At 47.4% G+C, this 23,797-nt stretch overlaps 1 protein-coding gene across 6 annotated transcripts in view; it reads right to left on the reverse strand.

Annotated features, from left to right (window-relative positions):
- FAM168A (family with sequence similarity 168 member A) overlaps positions 1–23,797 on the reverse strand; it is a 156,810-nt gene that overhangs the window by 15,529 nt on the left and 117,484 nt on the right. For 5 of the 6 annotated variants that reach the window (XM_026085155.1, XM_026085156.1, XM_026085157.1 and 2 more), the window contains one exon: positions 2,734–2,814. In XM_026085155.1, the coding sequence (XP_025940940.1) occupies positions 2,734–2,814 (81 nt within the window). Of the gene's footprint in view, positions 1–2,733; positions 2,815–5,677; positions 5,757–23,797 lie in introns of those variants that run through there. The other variant, XM_026085160.1, reaches the window with a different exon arrangement.

Consider the following 23,797-nt stretch of genomic DNA (forward strand, 5'->3'; position numbering starts at 1 on the left):
GGAATAAACACCTCGGACAACCAAAAAGCGATTAAATCCAAACGGAGGGTGAGACTTTGTTTTTCATCTTGGAAGTGGGCACGGGGAGGAGCGAGTGAGAGACTTTTTTGGTCTTCTTCATAAAAACCATGAAAAAAGGCACCATCTYGATTTCAGAAGTGCTTTTCCGGTCACAGTTCAGACGTTGCAAATTCTTGGATTTGACCTACGTGATCACATCCTTTAAAGAAGACTCTCTGATAAAACACTACAGCCTAAAAACCAGCAGCTAATAAATAATATTCTGATCTCAGGATTGCTATTAGAAGGGATATTCCCTCTTCTTATAACACATTCCACCTAAAATTTACTTTGGCTATAATACACAGACCAGAGCTATATTTTGAAAGTGCCACTCAGCTCTTGAGTTTCCATCATCCGTTGTCATGCAAAGAGGCTCCTACCCCACCCCGTTCATTTTCTGCAAGCAGAGACCTTAACCGCGCTTTAAAAACTCGCCAGTGTTAGGAAGATGGGAAATGTTGCCTGGTCCTTCCAAAGGGTTGGTTTCATTGAAGTACTTTAATGGATGTTTAACTTCGGCTAAATTATATCCTGAACGGGAGCCTAGAAGCAATCTTCTACTCCAGAAGGAAAAAGACATCTATAAAAATTTCCAGGTTTGGGCTCAAATGCAGAAAGACCAAGCGATCCATTTAGCAGAGGAGCTCAGATATTCCTCGTTAAACWCAGAACCTCATTAGTTCATGCCACGTTAAAGAAAACTCATTGTGGTCTACTGGATCTTACCAGTGAGCAACGGTAGCAAATACATGGGACAGGAAGATTAATCCACCCCTGTATGTCTTTGGTTCACTTATGACAGTGTTGTTCTATTTCTTTTCTTAAAGAAACTTCCTTGGAGAAGGTGAAGAAGGTTCCTGGCTGGCGTGGGGGTCCCTGTTGCGCCACGGCCCTTTCGCAGGCCATCTCGCCCTCATCGACAAGCACAAATTACTCCACGAGACCTGCTTCCGAACAACTTCTTTGACTTATAAACAGTGAAAGATCCTCTTCTGCCGGAATAAGAAGTGTCCACACTGGAAGATATATCTGCTTCATYTACATTCTCTCATAACCCACATCAATTTTCTATCAGTCCCTCCCTATAAGACAGTTCCCCTGGCTCTGTGCTTCACGCAGATGAGCTGTTCAAGCTCAGTGTGACTGAAATAGGATGCTTGGTTYTGTATTTATGCCACCCACAAGCTTTGCCTGCTTCCCTGTTCAGCATCCATCGTGCCAGTTGGGCTCTGGCCCATGTGCACCATCTTCCACCCAGCCCTTTCTCCATGATCATGGATGAGCACAGCTGGAGCTGTGGCTTGGATACACGTTTGGCCAAGAGACAACAGAGGAAWACAGGCAGGTACGGAGAGACAGTGTCCAACGGCAAGCAAGGAAGGGAGTCTAGGCATGGACTTTTGTAATAAAACGTGGCTAATGGGGGCAGTCAAACGAAGAATGACTTTGTGGGCAACTACAGGAGGCTCCTGTCTAGCAAGAGGAGCAGCAGGRATGAGRGARACACTTGTTCAGAAAGGTACGGTGYGAAAGACCAAGCAGAGATGGCAGTAAGGCTCCTGGTACCACGCAGGAGAAAAGAGACGGCGTGGGTGGAGGCTCTGTGAATAAAGACGAGTGGCCTCCACTTGATACGATGCAAGAGGGACATGACACAGCTAAAGCAGAGGGCTGGGAAAGCCATTTTTGTACTAAACCTCTGGAAGGAGGCAAGAGAATTTGCCCAAGTCAGGCACAGCGACAGAGAACAAGGCTCCAGAGATGGGTCTGAGCTACGGACGATGAACACGTTACCTGTCCACGTGGCTGGCAAGACGGTTCGGAGGGACTATGACAGAAAGCTGCAAAAGAGCATGCGGCCAGCGTGAGAAATGAAGGGCACTCTGCTAGCCATGCTGGTTTGAACCGTGGGGTGCGTGGCAGCAAGGCTGCAACCTCACCGGGCCCAGATGAAGGAAGCTTTGGAGCAGGCAGGGACAGGCGGCTGTGAGTTGCCAGGGATGGGACCTCAAGTTGTACTGGYGAGGTAGATGGGGAGTTGGGGAGTAGTGGAGATGGGAAGAGAACAAAGGACGGAGCCCTGCCGAGCTTGCACGGAAAGTTGGAAGTGGGAGATGAAGGATATGTTGCGATGGACACACCGCAGCGGAGCAGAAGACAGAATTAAAGGCCAGCTTGGGAAAGCCCAGGGAAAACAAGACTTTAAGGAGAAAATTGTGGCTGATGCTGTTACAGACAACATCGAGGCTAAAGGGGGAACAGTTCCTGCGTTTGGCTGGGAAGAGATTGCTGCTCTCTGGAAGAGCCATTTCAGGGCAGTGAAGGGAAGGGGAAGGCGATCTCAGAGGAGAAGGCATGCGATATTCAGAAAATATTAAAAACTCAAGGTGCAGATACCACAGTGAGGAGGACTGTAAAAATTCCTGGGATGAGTTTTAAGATATAATTAACGGCTCAAAAGTACTTCACGACACGGAGAGACATTCCCAATGTATGGTGTGAAATTAGTGGCAGAGTTAGGAGCGGGAGAGCTTAACACAGCCCCCTTCCCAGGAAATTATTTGCTGACAAGCACATGGAGGCTGCRGGGTTCGGTACACGGAGCAGCAGAAGGTAAATCCTCCCGCACCCTTTTAACCGCGTCATCTCCGTACGCAAAGTTGGGTTTACCTGGGGCATAGCCGGGGCTGCTGGTTGGATACATGTTTGGGTTGTAGGCTGGGGCAGCTGTGGGGTATCCCGTCGGATAACCTGCAATGAGAAAAGGAGAGAAATTATGCTTCTGTCTGCAACAGCAAGCGAGAAGACAGGATCGCTGAAAGCAAACAACTGTAGTCTTTGCCTTGTAGTCACTCATCCTTGCACAACTGCTGGTCCGAGGAGGGACCCGGTTTCCTGCCAAGCCACCTGGAAGGAGCACGCCGGGCACCTCGTACCATTTGAAGCCACCACGTAACACAAGAGGTTTTAATGGGCATTTTAGGAAAGGTTACAGAGCGTCTTTGGTTTCCATCATCTTCGTTCAGACTGATCACAGGGAGTTCAGGGGAAATCCAAGCTGTCAGCTACAGAGAGGCTTGGTCAGCTGGCATCCAAGCAACCTWAATAGCATATATGGCAGACCTAAAAGTCATTATGTACATCCACACACCGTTCAGACCTCTTGCAGCAGACTCTAACTTCCTCGGAGGTTCTCATCTCCCATGAAGACCACAGATGACAATCTCTGCACGTCAGTCTGCCCGCCTTTGCTTTTCTTCATTGCACTCCTTTCATTTTTTGGAAGTTTTACTGACTGAATACGGTAATACTCAAATAACTCCATTCTTCCTTACATGCTTCCTACATAAATCCCTCTTACAGACCAAACGGGACACGTTAATCTTGGCTTCCTGCTGCCGAGTTTGGCTTTGCTGGGCTTGGAAACCGCACTGCCGTTTCCCCTGTTTATCCATGTATCTACCTGGCCTTCAGCCCAGAGGCAGATCCTGTTCGGTGGCACACAGAGTGCAACCTCAACAGCGTCTCCACGCCAAGCTCCACTGCAGCCGTCTCCTGCTTGCCAGCACAGACTGGAAAGAGGCAATTAGCAAAAGATTCACACCCCCGCTTTTGTGCTTTATTAAATAAAAGCAAGCATGGGGCTCTGCTCCCCCTTCCCGAACAGGAAGACAAACACATTACGTTCCCTCCCTCCTGCACCCCGAAGTATATCATTAATCTACTCTGCGCAGGTCTCTAAAACCTGGCACCCAGCGCACAGCCTACGACTGCAGGAAAATTTTAAAGTTAATTTGAATACATCTAATTCAACAATCATGACCACTGTACTGGAATAAATGACTGTATGTTCTACCCTCTCATTTTCATCAGTGATATATTTGGCATCTAAATCAGGTTAATTAAAAATTGCTGTAGTCAATGCTGGATAAGCAGCAGTTGAGCAGATTTTTATTTTAGATTGTACATAAAACCATACTGTCGATGCATTTAGGAATATACAGCATTTCAGCAATCAAGAAGCTCCTCGGAAAGTTATTTGTAGATTCAGTGATTGCGAGCAGAACGTTAACGATGAAGATCTCAAAGCAAAAATGCCTTGTCTCAGGTTCGTTAGAAGATAACCATTCCATTGCCAGCACGTTTATTGCTCCAGGGTCCTCCGGCTGCCCATTCTCATGTTGCTCCTGTGACCTCTGGACCATGAAAGGCACCGAAATGTCAGCACTGATACCACATTTCACAGAATCACAGAATGGTTGAGGTTGGAAGGGACCTCTGGAGATCATCTAGTCCAACCCCCCTGCTCAAGCAGGGTCATCYAGAGCACATGGATTGTGTCCAGATGGGGAGCACAGCCCGGCCCAGTGCCTGGTCCAAAACACATGGGCTCCTCCAYCCCTGYCCTCCTCGYCRGCCGCTGGGCATCCCCTTCGTGGGTCAAGGCTGCTGGGACATCAATCGCTAACTGATTATGGGTGATATCTGGACGAAAGCCTCTTGGGGCATCGATTATTTTACGTCTTTGCTGCAGGTTAGTCCCCCAAAATAGGTGCTGAGACCCTATGTACTACTGCAATATACCTAAGAGTCCTTAAATCAATGGAAAATCATGACACGTGCAGTCCCGTGTGATGCCGTACTGCAAAAGTTTCAGTTGTGCCCATCACCAGCATTCACCATCTATCAAATTCAGCAAAGAAACCTCTTTTCTACTCAGACCAAAATTTGCAATGTTAGGTTTATAAGCAAAAAACGAGCCTGAAATAATCAGGCCGCTTTGCTTTAGGGGCCTGGGGAGGGGTCTGCACAGGAAAATGTGGCTTTTGGTAATGTTTTCCATACGGGCAGTTATTGAAAGACTTCACGGCTATTTCAGGCAGATGGAAACGACCCTGTATTTACACGTCTGCTTTCTCTTTTTAGGATTTAACTTCTGCTCAGTAAGGCCAAATCTTGCTTATTGTGATAGCTTTTGTCGTTTTGAAAGAAAGTTATGGACATTTTCAGAATATTTCTGTTTCAAATAACTACCATTTCTATCAAAGAAGCCGTAATAGCTTCAGACGTGAAAAGATGCAGTCAGCCCTGCTCTGCTCTTTCTTCCACCCTGATCACATAAACCTTGATAAGTCCTGACCTCCAGCAAGAAAAACTGTCTTTTCTAGTTTAAGGGGAAATGGGGATGGGGAAGGTGCAGGGAAATCGATGTTGATTTGTTCCTTTCTGGATATACCAAAAAATAGGAAGGTAGCTAAATCGCTGGTAATTTGGACCAGGGGAAACGTGTTTGCAAATCCTCTGCATTCAGAAGTCACTAGGTTTAAAAATATATGAGCCATTTTTATAYCTTATTTGCCTGCTTGTTTTTGAACCATTATGATTTATGTTTGCTGGCTCTTCACCACCACCAAAATGACCACGAACCAACCTGCTCAAGAACGTCAAAGCCACCGTTCCCRCTATGGCAGACCCAGGGGCGTAAGAAAGAGCGCCAAAGCAGCCTGGGTCCTGCTTTGGCTTCTCCTGCCGATGTCCTACATGACCTTGTGTAAGTCCCTGTCCCTCCCCGTGACTCTGCTCCCTTTCTGCCAYGTCTGCCTTGTCTCTTTACCTTGGATCTGCAAAAATCACACAGCGAGCRGGGCAAACCACTTAGTCCTTGTTGCGTTCTAATGATCTTCATGGGCTTCCTGATGGAGACATGAAAATCTTAGTGACAGAAAATGTCCTTTACTTGGTGTTTGCATAGCTCTACGCATAAGGGGACTCTATCTCTGCTGGGGCTCGGGGCCTTATTACAGTAACGATGCAGGAGCTCAGAAAATTAGACGGAAATATATTGAGTAAAATTTATTAGATTCCAAGAAGAAATCAAAAGTTGTTTTCTTGCTTTATTTTAATTTAATATCCTCTCCAGAATCAATAGAAGTGGAAAACCAAATGCTCATTTAATATGCTCCCCAAGGAAAATATACAGCACTACCGATCTGAGAAGCACCAGCTAAACCAGCTTAAAAATTATGATGTAATGACTGGCTGCGTAAAACGAAGAGCACTGGGGTGCAGTACTTACTCGCGCATGTATTTTAAAGCTGCCTTTAATTTGTCATGTATTTCTAAATGCTCCTATAAAATTATCAGCAGCTTGGCTCACCACCTTACCGGTCCATGCAATGCTGCTCTTGACTGATGGCTTTTAGGCTGAGAATCCTAATTACCTGCTCCCCCTTTTTAATGTGCACACCTTGAGGAGTTGCACCGGGAAAGAGTTTGGGACACGAATCATAAAGAGCGGCATATATGGCCTTCAAATGTTTTTAAGCAACAGCTTTGTTTAACCCTGTCTCCATCACGATTATACTCAGAGCGCTCATAATAAAAGTTAGCTTATATATCCAGCTATATATTTTATTGCCTATATGCAAGACAGATGTGCTTGTAACTGTATATACAAGCACACCACAATCCAGAAGTGCTTGGACGGTGCGTTTAAGACATCTTTTTCCACCCTGGCAGCCTTCTGGGATAGTTTGCTTCTGTTCCCAAACTCCTAGCGCACTCCTGGTCGGCAGCAGGTCCTAGGAGGCCACCACCATGGCTGGGCACATCAGTACGACAGAAACGCTGCAAAACCGGGGAGGAATCAGAGGACAGGCGGAAAAAAAAAACCATATGTCAGCAAGTACCGGGCGGGCTGAAGAGGAAAGGCTAAACTGTGTGACYGCTAGCGGGGTGGTAAGGATTAAAGAGTTGAATAGGCAGCAATAGAGGGGAAGGGTTTATTTGGGGTGATTTGAGGATTAGATTGGCCGTTTTCTTTCATTCGTTTCAACCTCTGAAATTCGATTCGCTCATCCCCAGGCCTGAACGCTACTCACAGCCCTAAGGCTGCAGAGCTGTTCCTGCTCGCCCTTCCCTCGAGTTACCGGAAAAAGCCTTGCAACACCCCGAATATCGACGCACCCAGGCTGCAGCGGACCAAGCATGAGGGACCAAAGGCCATCAAACCCCGAGGTTCAGGGCACACGGTCCTGGCCCGCAACAGCGAGGTGCTCACTGCGGTAAAAAGGCTGCAGCACGCTGTGTTGGGTGAGGTTTCTGAGTCATCCTCAAGTGCCAACTCCAGCAGCGTTGCCGTAACGCAGTCAGACGTGGCGAAGGCAAAGATAACCAAAGAGAGATCCACACCCGGACCTGCTTTCCTTGGATGGATGCACGGATGGATGGTTATCCAGGAGCAGAAATACATCCAAGGCGGTTGGGATTTGAGACGAGTGAAGACTCCAGGACCGTAGCTAAACATCAGCTGATGTTTAGCTGCATTGATCCCCACCCCAAATCCCTACCTTGACTATCTGGAAAACACAAAAGACATCCAGGACAAGTTTCTGAGGTGAACTCCCAATTCAAAGGTCTCCTCCCCATTTTTCTACTACCTACCAGGGAGGCTCCGGCATACGCTGCCCAAGTGATAATCCTCTCAGTAAACTGGCAACTTGTACTGCATGGCCAGGAGGTTATAGCTCGCTGGAGAACTGCCAGACTCCTGGAAAACCAACGGTGCGCAGAGTGGGAGACATACTGGCTATTTGCCAGCCTCCTCCAGGGCTGGATTTGCCACCTGACAGAGCAGAGTGCCTGCAGAAAGCCAAGTCATTCGATCTGCTTTCTGTCTAGAGGAGGTTTAGGGATAAAAGAGTCTGTTCATCCTAATCCAGATTTGCAATATTGGAGCAACTTTCCAAAAAGACAAAACAACAGACCCATTATTACGATATTGCTTAACAATAAAGATCTTCCTTTGGTTAACCAGTGTCTCAGCTAGGTTGTGAGGATGCCTACATAAGCTTTACGTCCGACTCCAGAGCTGGCTGAGCTACCCACAGCCAGAGATGAACGACCCAGGCGCGTTTACCTGCTCCCGTAAAGACACTGAGCCCTTGCTTCGTGCCACCAAGGCACACTCTGTGGTATCAAGTGGGGATTAGGCCATCTTTGTCCCTCTCTCCCCTTCTCAAAGGTGGCTTCATTAACGTCTCTAATTGTGCCACTTAACTGTGCATATTTCTTCTACCTGCCTATTACAGCCTTGTAAAGGCACACAGCAAACCTCCATGTATTGTAAGAAATAGCGGATTCATAGCATCCCACATTCCTGTCTTTGGATTTCTGCTATTCTCCATGTGCCAATGTCCCAAAAGGCACACACACAAGATGACCAGGTGCAGGCTGTTCAGTAATCRCTGTAAACTTCAGAGAGGTGGTGGAGTCTCCATTCTTGGAGATATTCAAAAGCTGTCTGGACAAGGTCCTGGGCAGCGTGCTCTAGGTGACCCTGCTTGAGCAGGGGGGTTGGACTAGGTGATCTCCAGAGGTCCCTTCCAACCTCAATCATTCTGTGATTCTGTGACCTTCTCCTGGAACTATGCCAGGCAATCACCTCTGCCCTCCAGGTCTGATGACACGGAGACACAACTCAGGTCATCAGAGCCCCTGGGGCTCCGCAGCTCATCCCACCTCTGCGCACGAAACCTCATCCACTGGACAGACAGGAGCAGAGCAGCAGATCCTCGACATGGCAGGACTCCCAGGATGGACAAGTGATCACTACAACAACCCCTCCAGCCTCACAAGGATGGAGTCACTCAAAAGTAGCTGCATCCATCCTCGATGAGGATGTAGAAGTTATAAGAGAAAATCAAGCAACACTCTCAATACTGAGGAGTATTAAAGTAGTACAACCAAAAGCAGGTACAAGCTCAGCTACCAGAGATGTTAAAAACTGGAGCATGCAAACCACCTGGAAATACTTTAAAAAGGAACCAACACGGTGATGTGAACCTGTTTCACTGAACCTTTCTGGTTATCTCATCCCAAAGTCATTCTTAAAAGGAGTTTGTTGTTTCTGAGCAGCCCAAATCTCCGTCAGTGCCAAACTCAGCACATGCACCCATGGTTTGGCATCTGCCAGCAGCATTCATTACAGCCTGTCCCTTTGCGTTTTCACTCGCTGTAAGGATGAGCTTGCAGCTTCAGATCAAAAGCAGAATCATCAAGAGCATCTAAATAACATATCAACCAATGTAGCACTAAAACTGCATTAGAGCTAGGACTCTGCAGGACTTATGTACTCTTGAAACTCCTGAAGAAGAAAGGAAATTTAATTTGCTTTTCTTTGGCTAAAGAGACCAGATGGTTATATCCTTATTTCAGCCTTCCAGTGGTGATTGGGTAAATTAATTGTCACTTATAAAACTGATTTCCAAAAACATGCCATTTAATTTTTCAGGAATAGTTTCTGCTGGCCATTATCTGATTATTGCCTAAATTGCTACAAGCAGCCTAAATTAATTTACAAGACAAAATATTCTCTTTCGTTCCTTTTCCTAGTAACTCTAGAGCAGCAATACACTCTTAACAGCAGCTGTATCACACGGATTTTTACAATGACAGATAATAAAGTCCTTTATCTAACTGCAGGACAAGGCACGGTATGAAACCACACTTCAATCCATTGAAGCGCTGTCACCGAGGGCTCAAGCGAGCTGTTGTTCAGACACTTGCTGCCCTATCTCAAGAGCCAATTAACTACCAACATTCAACAGAATTAAAAACCCAGGCAGCCAAGCAAAACTGTCCGTGTTAGGTAATTCATTGGCCCAACGTGGATAAACGCAAGGGATCATTTTACTAATTCTCCCTCTTAAAACCTAAACACTTCATGCCAATTTATTTCCGCCGAGAAAGCCTGATAGCCTTTAAAGTGCAATAGATCCAGGAACCTTTGGTCCTTACAACGACCTATTCAGGTCAGCCATATTATGCCAAGCATTTTCACTTGCAAAGTACTTTTGCATTATATTTTAAGACCATCCACCATTTCTTATTCTTTGTTGCCTTGACCTCAGCAACGCTTCAGAAATAGTATCTGTGAGCGGCATTCGGCACACCACAGAAACGTGAGCAGCTTCGAGTCTTTCGGGGACTTCCCCGCTGCTGTAAATCTGTTCCCTTTAGACCGACTGGGAATTTATTGCTGCAAAAAGTCACGTTTTGGGGAATGAACGTGCAAATTTGGTACTTGAGAAATTACCGCAGAGCTGAGAAACTAGAGAGCAGGCACCACGCAGGCTTCCTGACCCAGCGCCGCCAACCTCTCCACAACCTAGACCTGCGGCAGTGCTCTTGAGCACTGATTGCCAGCAGCAGCGCCAGCGGAGAGAATGCACCTAATTATGTGATGATTGAGGGGTATGGAGAAAATATCTGATAAGGACATCTGGGAACTCATTCCGCATTGGAAACCAAGCCTCCAGAGAGGACGAGCTGCCGTCTTACGGAAATGACTTGCGGCGGATATTTAATCAGACTTTACTCTCCCATTAYACCAGACTTTCCCAGTCCGGGATGACGTCTCTTCACCCGGCTTTGCTCCTTGCATAGGTGCATGGCGCAGGGCTCGGATTGTGCCTTCGCTCCTGCCTTTCCGGGAATTGCTATATTCCTGAAGCACCTCGGAAAAGTGCCAAAGGTTGGTCAAAGGCAGCTGGGCTTCAGGCTCTTGGGATGTGACAGATATCATCAAATGACTGTCAGTGAGACCATCCGTGTGTTTTAAGACATTACCATCCTTCAGCTGGAACTTGGGCCAAACTCGGTACTCATCAAGACATGGCTCATCCGTTGGATTTCACTTACCCCCAAGCTCAATTTGGCCTCTTGCATTTAAAAGGAAAAAGTCTGTTGTCCTGAAACTCCTTTTATAGCTCAAAGTGTGCATTCCACACGCCACAGAGCTTTCCAAATCAAACACAAGTCTAGAAGCAATCTCCATCTCCAGGGGACGGAGCTGAAGCCCTACTAAACTGATTTCTGGTTTATTTTATGCCTGACATTTTAAGCTACACGAATCTGGGTGAATCCTGCTTTGCCAGCTCACAAGCGCAGCTACGATAGCAAGGATAACTTTCTTTTTCCCACTCATCCCTCAGAAGAGTTTAATTGCTGAATCAAGCACACTGTCTGCATGCATTTCTGTGGCAAGCTCGACCACAATCTGTGCTCCTCAGGCATCTCCAAAGGACAAATGTCTAGATGTGCAAATGTGCATTAATGCTGCAGTGAGCTCAGAGGCTGGGCCAGGTTTCGCTTTACACAGATCATCCCGTGCCACTCTCGGTATCCGATCGCTCACTCACCACCCCGTCATGAAGCTCTCCCAGCCCACTCATGCTAAATGAATGTAAAAATAGAGGCAAAGCTGAAAGCAAGGGTGGAACCGTTCTGAAGAACAAGTTAATGGATGGGTGAGAATTCTGCATTTCTGAAGTCGCTGAGGATAATAAACACATTCATTCCCAGGAACAAATGCCACCCCCTTATTACTTTTTCAAGCCTCATGAGCCCAAGAGTAAAACAGCCAAACGAACATGCATTCCCCAAGCCACAGCAACTGTTATAAAAAAGATGAGCTCTAGCATTTGATGACCTACTCTCTTTCCTGTAGACCTTTTTACAGTTTGTTCTTTTTTCATGATAGGTCCCTTCCTTTGGTCATTAGCAATGCCTTATTTCTTGCTCTTTACCCATGGCCATATGAAGCCAACGCTCACATGGGCTGCAAAGGCACCCACAACACCTCCTGCACTGTTGTTTCCAATTTTTAAACGTTGCTGTCAGTACAGACCAGCACTCGGATTTCRACTCCGTACTGGATACACTATCACAGAACTGGAAAACCGTATCTCACACTCGTTGCTGCTGATGCTCGAAGTCGGTAATACCATCCGATCCTGCGGAAACTAAAGGACTTCACTTAAATCGTTTAAAAGGAGTAATTTATTATAGCTGCTGCTCAAGGGTTGCCCTTGTGCATTCATGCTAATGGGAGATGGAAGACCTTGTGATGAGCTGCAGAAAGACAGCRAAGTCCCACGTAGGCTGCAGAAGAGTGGTGGGGAGGCAGCAGGGCTCTGGCTCTAACAGGGAGCAGCCCCTTGTCCGGGGGCTCTCTCCTGCACTCCTTGGAGCCCTCGACCAGAAAGGGCACGTCCTCCCCAGACAACCTTCTGGAGGAAGCTGAAGCCTTCAAAGCACAAATCTTTTATGAGCTTCTGAGACACTGGAGCAAGTCCTGCTGTGCAAACACAGGATTTTCTCTTTAGATCTTTTCCCATCACAGCTCTGGCTACTTGATCTGCTTGAGCCTGGGTATGTCCTTCCCTTCAAAGTGCTCTGCATCATCTTTTTTCCCAAGGCAATGCATGAAGGGGAGAGCCGATCCTCACTCCCTCCTGAGTCTCTGGGTTCACTCCAGCTCTACATTTCTGGGATTCAAAAGACGTTATCGGGGTAGGCAGCCTCCCCAGGAGGGAAGGGAGCTCTGGACCTGCAGGGTAGAAGATGCAGAAGGAAAGGTGTGGGTCCTCTCATGCAAGCTTTAGTATAAATGTGACCTCCCCCAAAAGGATATAAATCTGTCAAAAAATGTTTTCTTCTTATCACCACTTTATACTGTACAGACGTGAAAATGGGCACTACTGAAAGTCATGGCAGCGGGAGAAGTACCTTTGGCAGGAAAGGTGATGGTGAAACCAGCTCAGGTCTATGACACCGTGGCACAGGCGTGTGATAGAATCTATTGGTCTCCATTTCACGTGGTTCCCACCTTTGATGATACAACCGGGTCCTGCCTGCTTCGATGAGATTTTCCTAACTGGGGAGCAAGGACAGGGGATGGTTGCTGGAGATAACCTGCCCTCCAGAGTTGGAGAATCCCAGGTTCTGGTGAATTAAGCAAGAAGAGAAGTAGATTTGCACAGAGCTCTGATTTCTTGCATGGGAACTTGTGGTTGCACTACACAACACATCAGCTTGAAGCTGTCACCTTCATCATGCCAAGGAATCAAGTGACTTTACAAGACCAAAAAGATATTAGGAAAATGGCAGTAGCACTGTTTGGGCATGTGCTGCCTTAATTCTCTCCTGCTCAGAGAAAATTTGTTTTTAGGCCATTTCTTAAGGCTCAATATTGTTACAGGCTGTAGGCCAAAGGAGGCAACTCCCATTTCCATTCCTATTTTAGTTCCAACTCAGTTTTATTTCCCACCTACATCCAAAAGATAAAGCAACATCCAGAAACCTCTCAGGCCGCACTGCAGCTGTCTGGTTTCAGGAAGCGTTTGTATGAGCAAAAGTCATCTTGAAAACTAGAAGCAACTGTCTGAAAATATTAGCAAGATGGTTTGATTATTTAAGTCACATACTATAAATAAAGCACAGCAACAGAACTTGACAGGCTGTCAATCAACATAACTTCTGGGCAAGAGACATATGTCATATCCTTTCCTCTGTTAAGACAAGTCTCTACGGTAAAGAAGTTCCTGAAAACTATTTAAGTCATGCAATATTAATGTTCCCTGCAATTATTTACTTCCTTCTGTACTTGATTAATCCAAAGCAAGATATGAACAGCAGTAATGCTAAAATAACACTGCTTGTTGCTCCGCAGAAAGCGCAAGCCCTGGATAAAGAAGCCATTAAAGTTTTTCTTAAAACACCGAACTGTGGCTCCACCCTATGTAATAATGTTCACTACGGAAATACTGAGCTGGAAGGATTAAAATAATTTATGATAGCTGAAGACTGCGAAACTTAAAGGAGACCAAGGCRTATTCCTCCGATCCTCCCTTGGCTAAGATCAGAGGAATAAGACACCTGCATTTTCACACTTCCTCAAAGGAATCCCAATCTTGGGGAAAACCAGCTTGCCATCAGCCTGTGCAGCTAAGGCCACATATCCACATTAATGATGGGTAATGACCGATGCATCTGTCCAGAGCCAAGCAGAAAAGACTAACGAGGCCACATTTGTTGGGAGAAGACTGATCTTTTACTAGAGAAGCTGACCTAACTGGAAAAAAAATAATTTTTTTCAAGTCCATCTGTGGATCTCTCTTAGGAGAACACGTCCCCACTCAGCTTCTTTTTCAGAAGACCATGTAGCACAGCCTCCATCGCAAAAGGTAAATGCTGATATCCCCTGCGGTGCTTCAGCCGTGATGGGCTCTGGATGTAAGCAAGAGGGCAGAGCCTGCACCAAAACAGTTAGGGCTACACCACGTCACCTTCAAGTACATCCTCACGTAGGATGCACCTAGTGAACAGGGAGCAGCGAACGTACAAAGGAAAGCCCTGGAGCTGAGAGCAAACCAAAGCAAGAAGGTAGCTGAGATGGACCTGGGAAACACTGCTAAGGATGCCAGGAGCATCACCCAACAGAGGGACAACACAAGACCCAAGCGAGCAGCATCAAGATCTGAACAACTTTGCCAGGGTCATCCCCAGAGCTTGCTTGGGTCCTACCACAGCGAACAAGGGCAAACAGCATCCTTTTTCTAGACATAACGTTAAGATTCTAAGAGATGACGGCGTTTTTTGCACGGAAGGTCCACGCCAGAACTCGGATGAGGACCCCGGGTCCCTAACTCCCAAGTCACCATGATATGGTACAACAAATTCATGCTCAGCTGATGTGAGGTGGGGGGCTACAAAGACTGGGCCACAACACGTAAGACTGAATAAGTCAGTAGTGATTTCTCCAGTCTTCAGGTCCTTCCCCAATTAATTCCTACCACGGGAAGCATTTTTTGGAGCACTGAGCGGAGGTTCTCCCGGCGCTGATTGCCATGCCGCCGCGACCCTCTGCTCCAGGGCAGGAATGGCCAGCTCACACCCCATCGTTTCCAATGTGAAATTAAGGCTGCTCTTTCCCCGCATGCATCGCTTCACGTTCACCGAGGCTGAACTTCATCACCGCGCCACTTCAACCTGCCTCCTGAGAGGCCACGGCAAGCCTTCCTATTCGGCCCTCGTCTCTAGCGGCCTGAATAATTTAAGACCACGAGCAAACTTTGTCTCCTCAGCCTGCCTTCCCTTTTCCAGGTCAGTTATGAAACCGCTGAACCAGCGCGGCTCCCAGCCCGCATCTCCGCAGAGCTCCGCGACCCCCGTCGCCAGAAAAGCTCGCTATTTGCTCCGACCCCCGGGGGCTTTTAGCTTTTAAAAAATTACTCCTCCTAGCCTGGAGCTTCGCTCTCATCCTGCGACCGCTTAGTTTCTTTAAGCAAACCTTTGCTTTTCCCTTGCGGAAAGCCTTTGGCGACGCAGTCTCCCGCATCCACGTGCTTGTCGGCATCCTTGGAGAACTGCGGTGGGTTCGGGAGGCTTCGACCCGCGCTGCCCCAACACTGAGCTACTTATTTCTTTCTTCATCGTTGCTATTTTAAAAATCAGGACTTCAAAAGGCATTTCAATGTATGTTTTTCTTTCCCGTGGAGTAATGAGGGTGATGCGTGACAACTACATCAAGCCCTTAACTTGGACAGGATCTTGAGTTTAAGGAAAAAAATAGAGTAACTGTTCCTCTTCTTGCTCACGTTGGCTGCAAATAGCTCATTTTTCAGCCTGTCCAACGGTTTTTACCTCTGTCTTTTCCTGCGTATTGTGGGACGTGTTTTCCAGCACCATTCCAGCACCGGGGCGGACAGTGGGGCTCCTCAGATGGCGGCTGAGCAGATCCGGAGCAACAAACCGAAGCGAGGTTATGCTCCGCAAAGCGAGCTGCAGCGGATGGAAATGTTGGTGAGATGCACGTGGAGAGCGGGAGGACATCACCGTGCCGGTACCGAATTTTGAGTGCCGGAGGGGCCGGGCTATGGGAAGGGACCGGTCTTCAGCTTGCACTTCCAAAGCCATTTCTTGTGCTTTGTTTTATTTATTTCTTTGTTTGTATTTATTTATTTTACTTCATTCCTTCCTTCTGACGTGCCCAACTGGTGTTCACGACAGCCGGGTCCAAAACGTTCACGGTTTCCATGAAGGGAAGGGCCTCTACCACGTTAGATACCTGCAGACGCGCCAGAGACAGGTTGTTGCCCACAACTTCACAAGGTGCAGGCAGATTGTGAAGAAAGGTTTTTGGATTTAGAAGACGGGAACAAGTGAGGGATGGACCCATTGCACAGCCAGGAACGCTGGCACGCTGAGAAACCAACCGACTTGCCACAGGTCATCCAAAACCTGAGAAATGGGCGCAAATCAGCCCAGTTCAGGCAGCCTGGCACGAGATTGCACGTCCGCTTCATCTACCACCGCTCAAAGAGTTACAAAGAYGCATTTTGACAGCAAAAAATGTTTTCTGCCGTTTTCCATCTAAGAAGATTTGTGGCGCTTCAGCTCTCAGGAGACCTAAAGGTTGAGTCACCGGCGTCAGAAATTTGAGGGGTTTTTTGCAGACTTTGCAACACGACCGATGATTTTGCAGGCTCTGCAGCACGGCGCTCACGGCGAAGGGAAGCGACGGTAGAAAATCACCTACCTGGCCATGCACCGCTTCGTCCAATCGTCCGCGGTGCAAATCGGGAGCAAACGTCGCTCCCGGGCACCCTCGTCGCAAGGCAGAGAGCACGACCAGAGGAAAAGAGGAGCAGGAGCGCCGGGAACGGGGCAGGCGCTCGCTCCCGGAGCAGCCCGCTTTAGCAGAGACGCCGGGCGACGCTGCCAGGAGTCAGCCTAGATAAAACTTCCCCGCGACAAAACGCCTCRCGCCGCGAGAAGAGACCACGCTGGAGTGCAATTCGGGAAGGCTGAGGGTCTAGGGCTCACGACATCCTGAACTTGGATGCTTAATTTTTAAATGCTAATCAACTTGAAAATGGCCATATGGTATTTTGGACATTTTGGACTCAGACCAACCCAGCGAATTGCTCTCAAATACATTAGCTTTAGGCAAACACAGCGGCAGATGGAGCGCACGCGGAATATTAACAGAGCCAGGTTTGGGGCGCTAAAAGGCTTAACGGGTCTCTCTCGCGCATTCGGGCCCGGAGATGAGATTGAGATCGCGCTTGGGGGACACTGAGGCTACATAATATTTGAACTGGCAAAACTCCACGGCGGTGCTTAAAAAAAAGGGCTCGAGCAAAAATAAAACCTAATTTCACCAGCTATAGACTGCAGAAGTTCTTTCCAAGAAAAGGGGAGGAATACGGTGTTCCCACCAAGACTGCTTATCCTGAAATTTTTATTTTCCCTTTTCCAGCTGGGAGATGGCTCCTGCCTGGCCAGCAAAAAGGAGGAAGAGCAACGGCCTGGAAATCACATGGCTACTCAGGATCTAACATTCTCGTTTCGCAAAACGGATTTTTAAATCCCGTTACTCCCATTAGCAAAGGAAAATTTCCATTCCATAAAACGACGATGCTGCGGCAGGCTCCTCTCCCGCCAAAGCGCCCGGGGCGAGCGCAGCAGGGGCCGGCTGCCACACCGCCCGCGTTGCAAAAAAACCCACAATGCAAAAGGCTTTTTCTGGGGCAATTTATCACCCGGAAAGACAGAGGAGGAGGAGGGTGCGGGCAGCCCTTTCCAGCTCGCTCCGCGGGGCCGGCAGCTCTGGACCATGAGAAAAGCGCCGCGGTGAGATTGGCGCTGCCCGTCCACGCGGAAAAGCAGAAGGGATTTTGGCAACGCTTCCTGAAACGTTTGCAACATTAGATACCCCACGAACTCTCTTAAATTAAACACATAATCCCCGTGCCGGCCCCGCAGCGGCGGCAGCTATATAGTTGGGCGCACGAGCCGAGCCGCGCCGCCGAAAAGCCCGGGTGCGGCGCTCCACGGGTGCCGTTTCTGCACGATTTCAGCCCGAAACGCAGCTGTCGGCAACGGCCAGGAACGCGCCAGGCCATATCACGGCTCCGCGGAAGGTGGAGAAGCACAAGAGCATCTCGGCAGCGTTCAGCACGGGGCATAAATCTGCAAGTCGCAAGTCCGTACCGAGCCGTTAGGCTGCAGGTAGCGCCGCCGCCTTCGGCCGAACGTTCCCAGCAGCGGGAAAAAGAGCCACCGGCTCCCTGCAGGAATAGTGACTGTAGCAATGGAAAAGGGGGGAGAAAAAAACCCAACCGTCAGAAGTTTGAGGAGTGAAAGGCAAAATAAAAATCAGACGTTTCGCATTGGGCTCCTCCTGTACTGGGCATTGCTGAGTGGATAAATCACCTTACCAAAAAGGAGGCAATTRGTAGTTTTGGAACTCAAAATAGTAACTTATTGCAGTTTTACCAGCACAACCGGAGGGTTTTATACCAGCTTCGTTAGATAAGGAGAAGAAAAGAGCCATTCGGAGGAATCTCCCAGACAGTATTAAAAATTGCTACAGAAAATAGCCATCAGTGGAAAGCTTCCATCGATTCGTTACACCAGAATATCCTTCAGGAGAGATTATCAGAGGCACTTGAGTCCGAAAAAACGGCGATATATCTGAACAAGCACAAATTTTCCCTACAACTTTTGCAGACCGTTTGCTGTGGGGAAGGTCCCTTTCCTAGGAAACGTCAGAGGTGCGGGTACTTCTGCGCACGGTCGCTGCCCGCGCCCCGTTTTGGTGAGGGCTGGCCCGAACCGTGGGCTTGCACGCGTTTGTCCATGCTGACCCGTTTCATCAGTTCATTGCAAGGCGGGCGCCGCTCTGGGTCTAAACCTTGCAAAACTCGGCATGTCCTTCAACGCGGGCTGCGTAAAGGCAACGTGAGGAAGCAACCGGAACTCGTCACGGGTTCCTGCTTTGCCTTCTGTGCGTGTTAACGTGGATACGGTTGAGAAATGAAGGATCAGCTGAGGTCACCTCTAAATTTAAAAAGTAGCTGAAATGTGGCCAGTATGTATTTATCCTTGCATTTTTCTTTTTTCCATATCAACATCGCTGGCACAGTATACAGTCTCTCACAAAAGGCTCCAGCAGGCAACGGCGGCACCTTCTCCGTAGATCTCCTAAAATCCTCCTCTGCCTGCATTTCTGACTCCCACTCCATCGCAGCACGCTGGAGACCTGCTGTCATCCACAAAGCCCTTTATAAACTGGCCTCCTCCTGAGAAGGGCACGCATGAACAGCACATATTTTACTGAGCGTGGTTATTTTTAAAGCTATATGCAAAGAATATATTTAAATATTATTCTAAAGCCTCAGAGATATAAAATACTACAGTGACTCTCCCTCATCTCCCCAACTTCTTTACGGATTCACGTGTTGCAAAATCCACTAGAACTGAAAAAAGGCAAAGGCTTCAAGAGTCCTCAGGAGAGAGACTGCCCCAAAGGGACTAAGACATGTTGCAGGGAGATCCAGTTCTGCTTGATGACCTTACTCTGGTTTGAACCCATTCCTTGCTTGATATATTTTCAAAGCCACCAAAAGCAGAGATTCAAAGGTGCCAAGAAGACGGAGGACCCAGGTCAAAGGAGACAGTGTCCTTCCAGCCAGCCCGTCCTCCAAATCAACAGACAACCAAAGCAGAACTCCCTTGAGGAGAAGGTCGCTATCTCTGGAGCATCTGTGCTCCATACAGGATGCTCTGAGGACCTGTTCTTCATTAAAATTTCCTTTCAGTTTTAAAAGATGTGAGATGCTCACTTAGCATCCATCCATCAAAAAATAAATATGCATCCAGCCAGAAATTCCTTTTAGAAGGAAAAATTTTTACATGGCTGCAAGTTGCATATTAAAAAATTATTTCTCCCAGAATGGTTTTCTTACCATAATTATACAAACTAGCTGCTAGTTTTTCAGCAGATTTTTTTTAAGGGACACGCTACAGGAAAGATATCTTGAATTAGCATTCTTCTGGTTAGCACAGCTAAAATCAGCCTCATAGTGACCAAATGAATTAAGTCAACAAAAAAGTCCAAATTTACAGAGGCTGTTCCTTAAAACCCAAAGGGACCTTTCGTCATTAAGTTAAAACTCACCAAAAATGACGAATCATTTTAGCAGTACCAAGTGAAAAAACATGGCAAGAACGACGACCACCAGTGGGCCTGTGATCACAAAGAAGGTCTCAGATGACGCCTTTCCATGCACATCATTCACTCAAGATCAGCAGCCAGATCTACTATAGGAACCTGATTTTATCAGGCTGATTTGAGACAAAGTGTCCGTATGAAACACGCTTAAGAGGTTTTCCTCCTTCTTTTAAATCCTTGGCAAATGTCCTTTTTGCTCAAATAACCTTTGGGTTCTTTAATAGCCGGTGCCTGCTCAATACTAATGAACTTACATAGATTTGTAAGTGCCAAATCAATACGTTACCATTAATTTACACTGAGTCATCATCTTGCAATATCTTCTTCTAGCAAACAGTCGTAGGGAAAACCGCGACCGAATAATAGCTTCATCTTCTAGGCAAAACAGTAACCTCGCCTGCGTCCTCATGTCAGTAATGAGTCATACCTAAGCTTTCATCCCAAAATAAAATAAAATGACATATTAATACCGTGAGATCGATATAGGTATAGCCTTAACAGAAATATTAAGACCTGAGATCCGAAACGCAGCGGAAGTTAAGAGGAGCCCTACCACCGCTATCGACAACTAGGCTTTCTGCCCAGCCGTAAGCCCACGCATAAGCTTTCACGCTGGCACTATTGAGCTCGTACCGCAAGCCAAGCAGCGAAACGATTCATTTGCAAACAGCAAAGACATCGAGAACTACACCGAGAACTGAAACACCCACCTTCAGAGTTTCCTTTCTATTATAACAAGCTCATGAGGACTCTGTAAGAACCCTGGTAGTTTCTAATTGCACGTGGGAAGTATTGAAGGGAATGTGTTTCATTTGAGGAATTTCGTCTCCAAACCGCACTGTTTTCAAGAAGCCTTCATTGTTTTCAGAGAAACTGCTCATGAACTCAAAAGTCATTATGTTCTCGTGGGCAGGCCCAACCTAGCTCCGTTGAAAGCAAGTGTCGGGATGAGCAGAATTACAAATAGAATAATTAGGAAATTCATAATCCAGTTTTTCTCATGGAAAAGGAATAGCAATGCTTTCACAGCACTCAGAGAGATGCAAGAGAAAAATTACAGGGAAACGCTGACTAAATTACTACTACATAAATCTCAGGGCAGGACTAGTCTTCCCCACCACGTCCTTGTCAAGGATGTGCTTGGCTTTGAGCAGATGTTTCACGCCTTAGGTGTAGGAGAGGGTGGTTGTTTTGCTCTGTATGGTGGTCACCAGCTATCACACACATGGTTGTCCTCTGTCTCTGGTCACCCCGGTACCTCTTCTGCCGCAGTCCCTGTTCGCAACGTGCCGGGCAGGGCCTGCAGCTCAAGGGCCCTTGTCTTCATGTCATTAGGCTCCGTCACACCAACCGGAAAGCGGACGCAGGAAAGACCACGGAAGCAAGAGGTGAGGCAAGATGCGCATGTGCTTTAGCTCACTCGTCGCTTCCAGCCCCGCTGCCTCAAGCAGCCAGCACATGCTCTACCAGCCAGGGTGGGTCTAGCCGTTCCCACGCGTTCAATCCATTTAAAAAGGGCCTGAAGAGGCTTTGGGACCGACTGCAGACACCGCACACGTCCGCCCTGAAGATCAGCGTGCTTCACGCCTGCTCTTGAGCAATAACAAGCACATTTGAGCCGGAAAACAATACCAAGAGAAACAGAAAAATCAGCTCTTCCAAAAGGATTCAGTATAGCCAGTAAAACTCAAACTCCCACTGCAACATGGTTTCAAGGCAGCAGAGCTCTGTAAAGACATCTAAAGCCCCTCAACTGGCTGACTTGCCAGTGTCAAGGAGAAGAGATGACCTGAGGCCAGTTTGTCACTGTCACGGCTCCGGTTGAATAAATTTTAACTTTTCCCCCAAGCGACCTCCTGCCTAAGTACAATAAAAAATGCATGAAGACAACCATTGCTTTTTACAGGACATTTTCTTCCCATCAAAAATAGACTTATGCATAACACCTTAAGGATTTTAATCTCAAATAGATTTCCAAAGGGCTCCACTTGCTATCAGGCAAAATTTAAGATGCTTTTAATGAGTCAGAATAGGAAGTAAAGCTTTACAGCAGAACATCTTGTGCAAAAGGAGATTTTTTTATCCAACTAACCTAAATTACGAGGCTAGCTTGGAAAGCCAGTTTTCTTCTTTTAGAATAAATTGCCTTTCACGTGATTAGGGCAAGAAAAACGCCAGCACAGGCTGTAAGAGAGTGGATGCAGGGATATAAGAAGATAGTGGATGCACAGATACAACCGTTTAGAGCAGACCAAATTCTTGTGTTTACCAGTTTCTCGTTTTACTTGGTACCAGGCCATGGCCCACTCTGGCGCAACGAAGGGCAAACCCAGCCTCCATGCGAGGGTCAGGGAATGGTGCGGTGCAGTCGTGCCAACCCCAGGACCTCCATGCAGACACCGCTGCTGGCTGGCAGCGAGGAATCAGACGTTCTTCTGCACCGAAAACGTTACCACCAATTTGTGGCGCTTGGGGGAAACGGAATGAAAGAGCTCTCAAAGTGTTGCATGAAACCACCAGAAGAACCGCGGAACGCTGGAGAAACTTGTTCGAAGAAGTATGCTTTGCTCTTTCAAAGGCAAGAGCCCTCTGGGGTCCACCAGACAGGTTTGATGATAGCACTGCCTTGGACTGGTCAGATGGAAACAAGCAGTTTCTGCAACACCTCTACTGAACGCCACAAGCACATCAGGAAAAAAACTATCGCGTATAGGATATTGCACGTTCCAGAAACCACGTATAAACGTTCACTAAAATAATTCAAAGGGTTCGATAATTATCAAATAATATCTGCAGTGCCTTGGCATCTTCTGTGCTGCATGAGATACAGGATAAATTCAGTGTATAATCTCCAGTAACCTGAAAAACTGGAGGAGGCTAAAGGACATTCATGACAACAGCTATAGAGGCACTTCTGTCCAACAGGACAACAACATGATCCTGAGAAGATGCATCTCACATGTCCAGAGCCCATACTGCAATAACCATACGGATACTTACTCCTTTGCCACTTCCAAGTTTACAGCTTCCTACAGGGCCTCTGTAAACTCTGCCTTTGCTCTCTCTTCCATGTCTAAGCCTTTATCTTGGTTAACCTAATCTAAAAACTCAAATGTAAATACCATCTCAGTGCAGGTTATTGCACACCTACCTTTCCAGCTATGGGCTGTTGACATAGTACCTTGAATATAGTCAAAGGGTTGGCCGCCTGACAGATGATCCGGCCAAGGAGGTAGACGTAGCTCCACCTTGCCTCCACCAAAGCCATTCCCACCACTTGCTTTGCCCGTTACTCCGGACATCACCAAGAGCCTCCCCTGAGCTAGGACAGCTCTCTCGCACCCAAACTGTGGCCAAGACTTCCAGATTCGCCTTGTTGAGCTCTTCTGAAGGACAGCCTTTCTCACCTCGCTACGTAGCTACAAGCCTCACGCGGCGTCTCGACTACCGCAGTCCCTTTTTTCTCTCGATTTGACAGCTGCAGCCTTACCCTGCTTAGACACAGCGGACTGCTGCGGCACAGTCCATTTGCTGAGCTCGTCATTAAGGCCAAGGAATATCTCTCGCTGCAGCCGTAGCTATTAATAGTCGCTTACCCGCTGACGTGCACCTCTCTGACTGCAAATTCACAGCCGGTCCTCGCCCCCCTTAAAATCTCTCTTCTCATCGCAGATAACCCTCTCATTCTGCTGAAACGCCCGTATTTTGATTTTTGAGTATTGAAGGCTTTCATATCGTACCCTTCAGAGGGGAAGGAGCCAGCAAGAAACAAACAGTTTGAGCTCTGGGTATTTCCCCATTTGGCTCACAAAAAGTAAAGAGGTGATATTCCTCCCCCCTCTCGATTCTCGCCTGCAAATTTTAATTGCTTTT

This window comes from Apteryx rowi, unplaced genomic scaffold, assembly GCF_003343035.1.
Source record: "Apteryx rowi isolate R43461 unplaced genomic scaffold, aptRow1 scaffold_660, whole genome shotgun sequence".
In the NCBI taxonomy this organism is placed as follows: domain Eukaryota; kingdom Metazoa; phylum Chordata; class Aves; order Apterygiformes; family Apterygidae; genus Apteryx; species Apteryx rowi.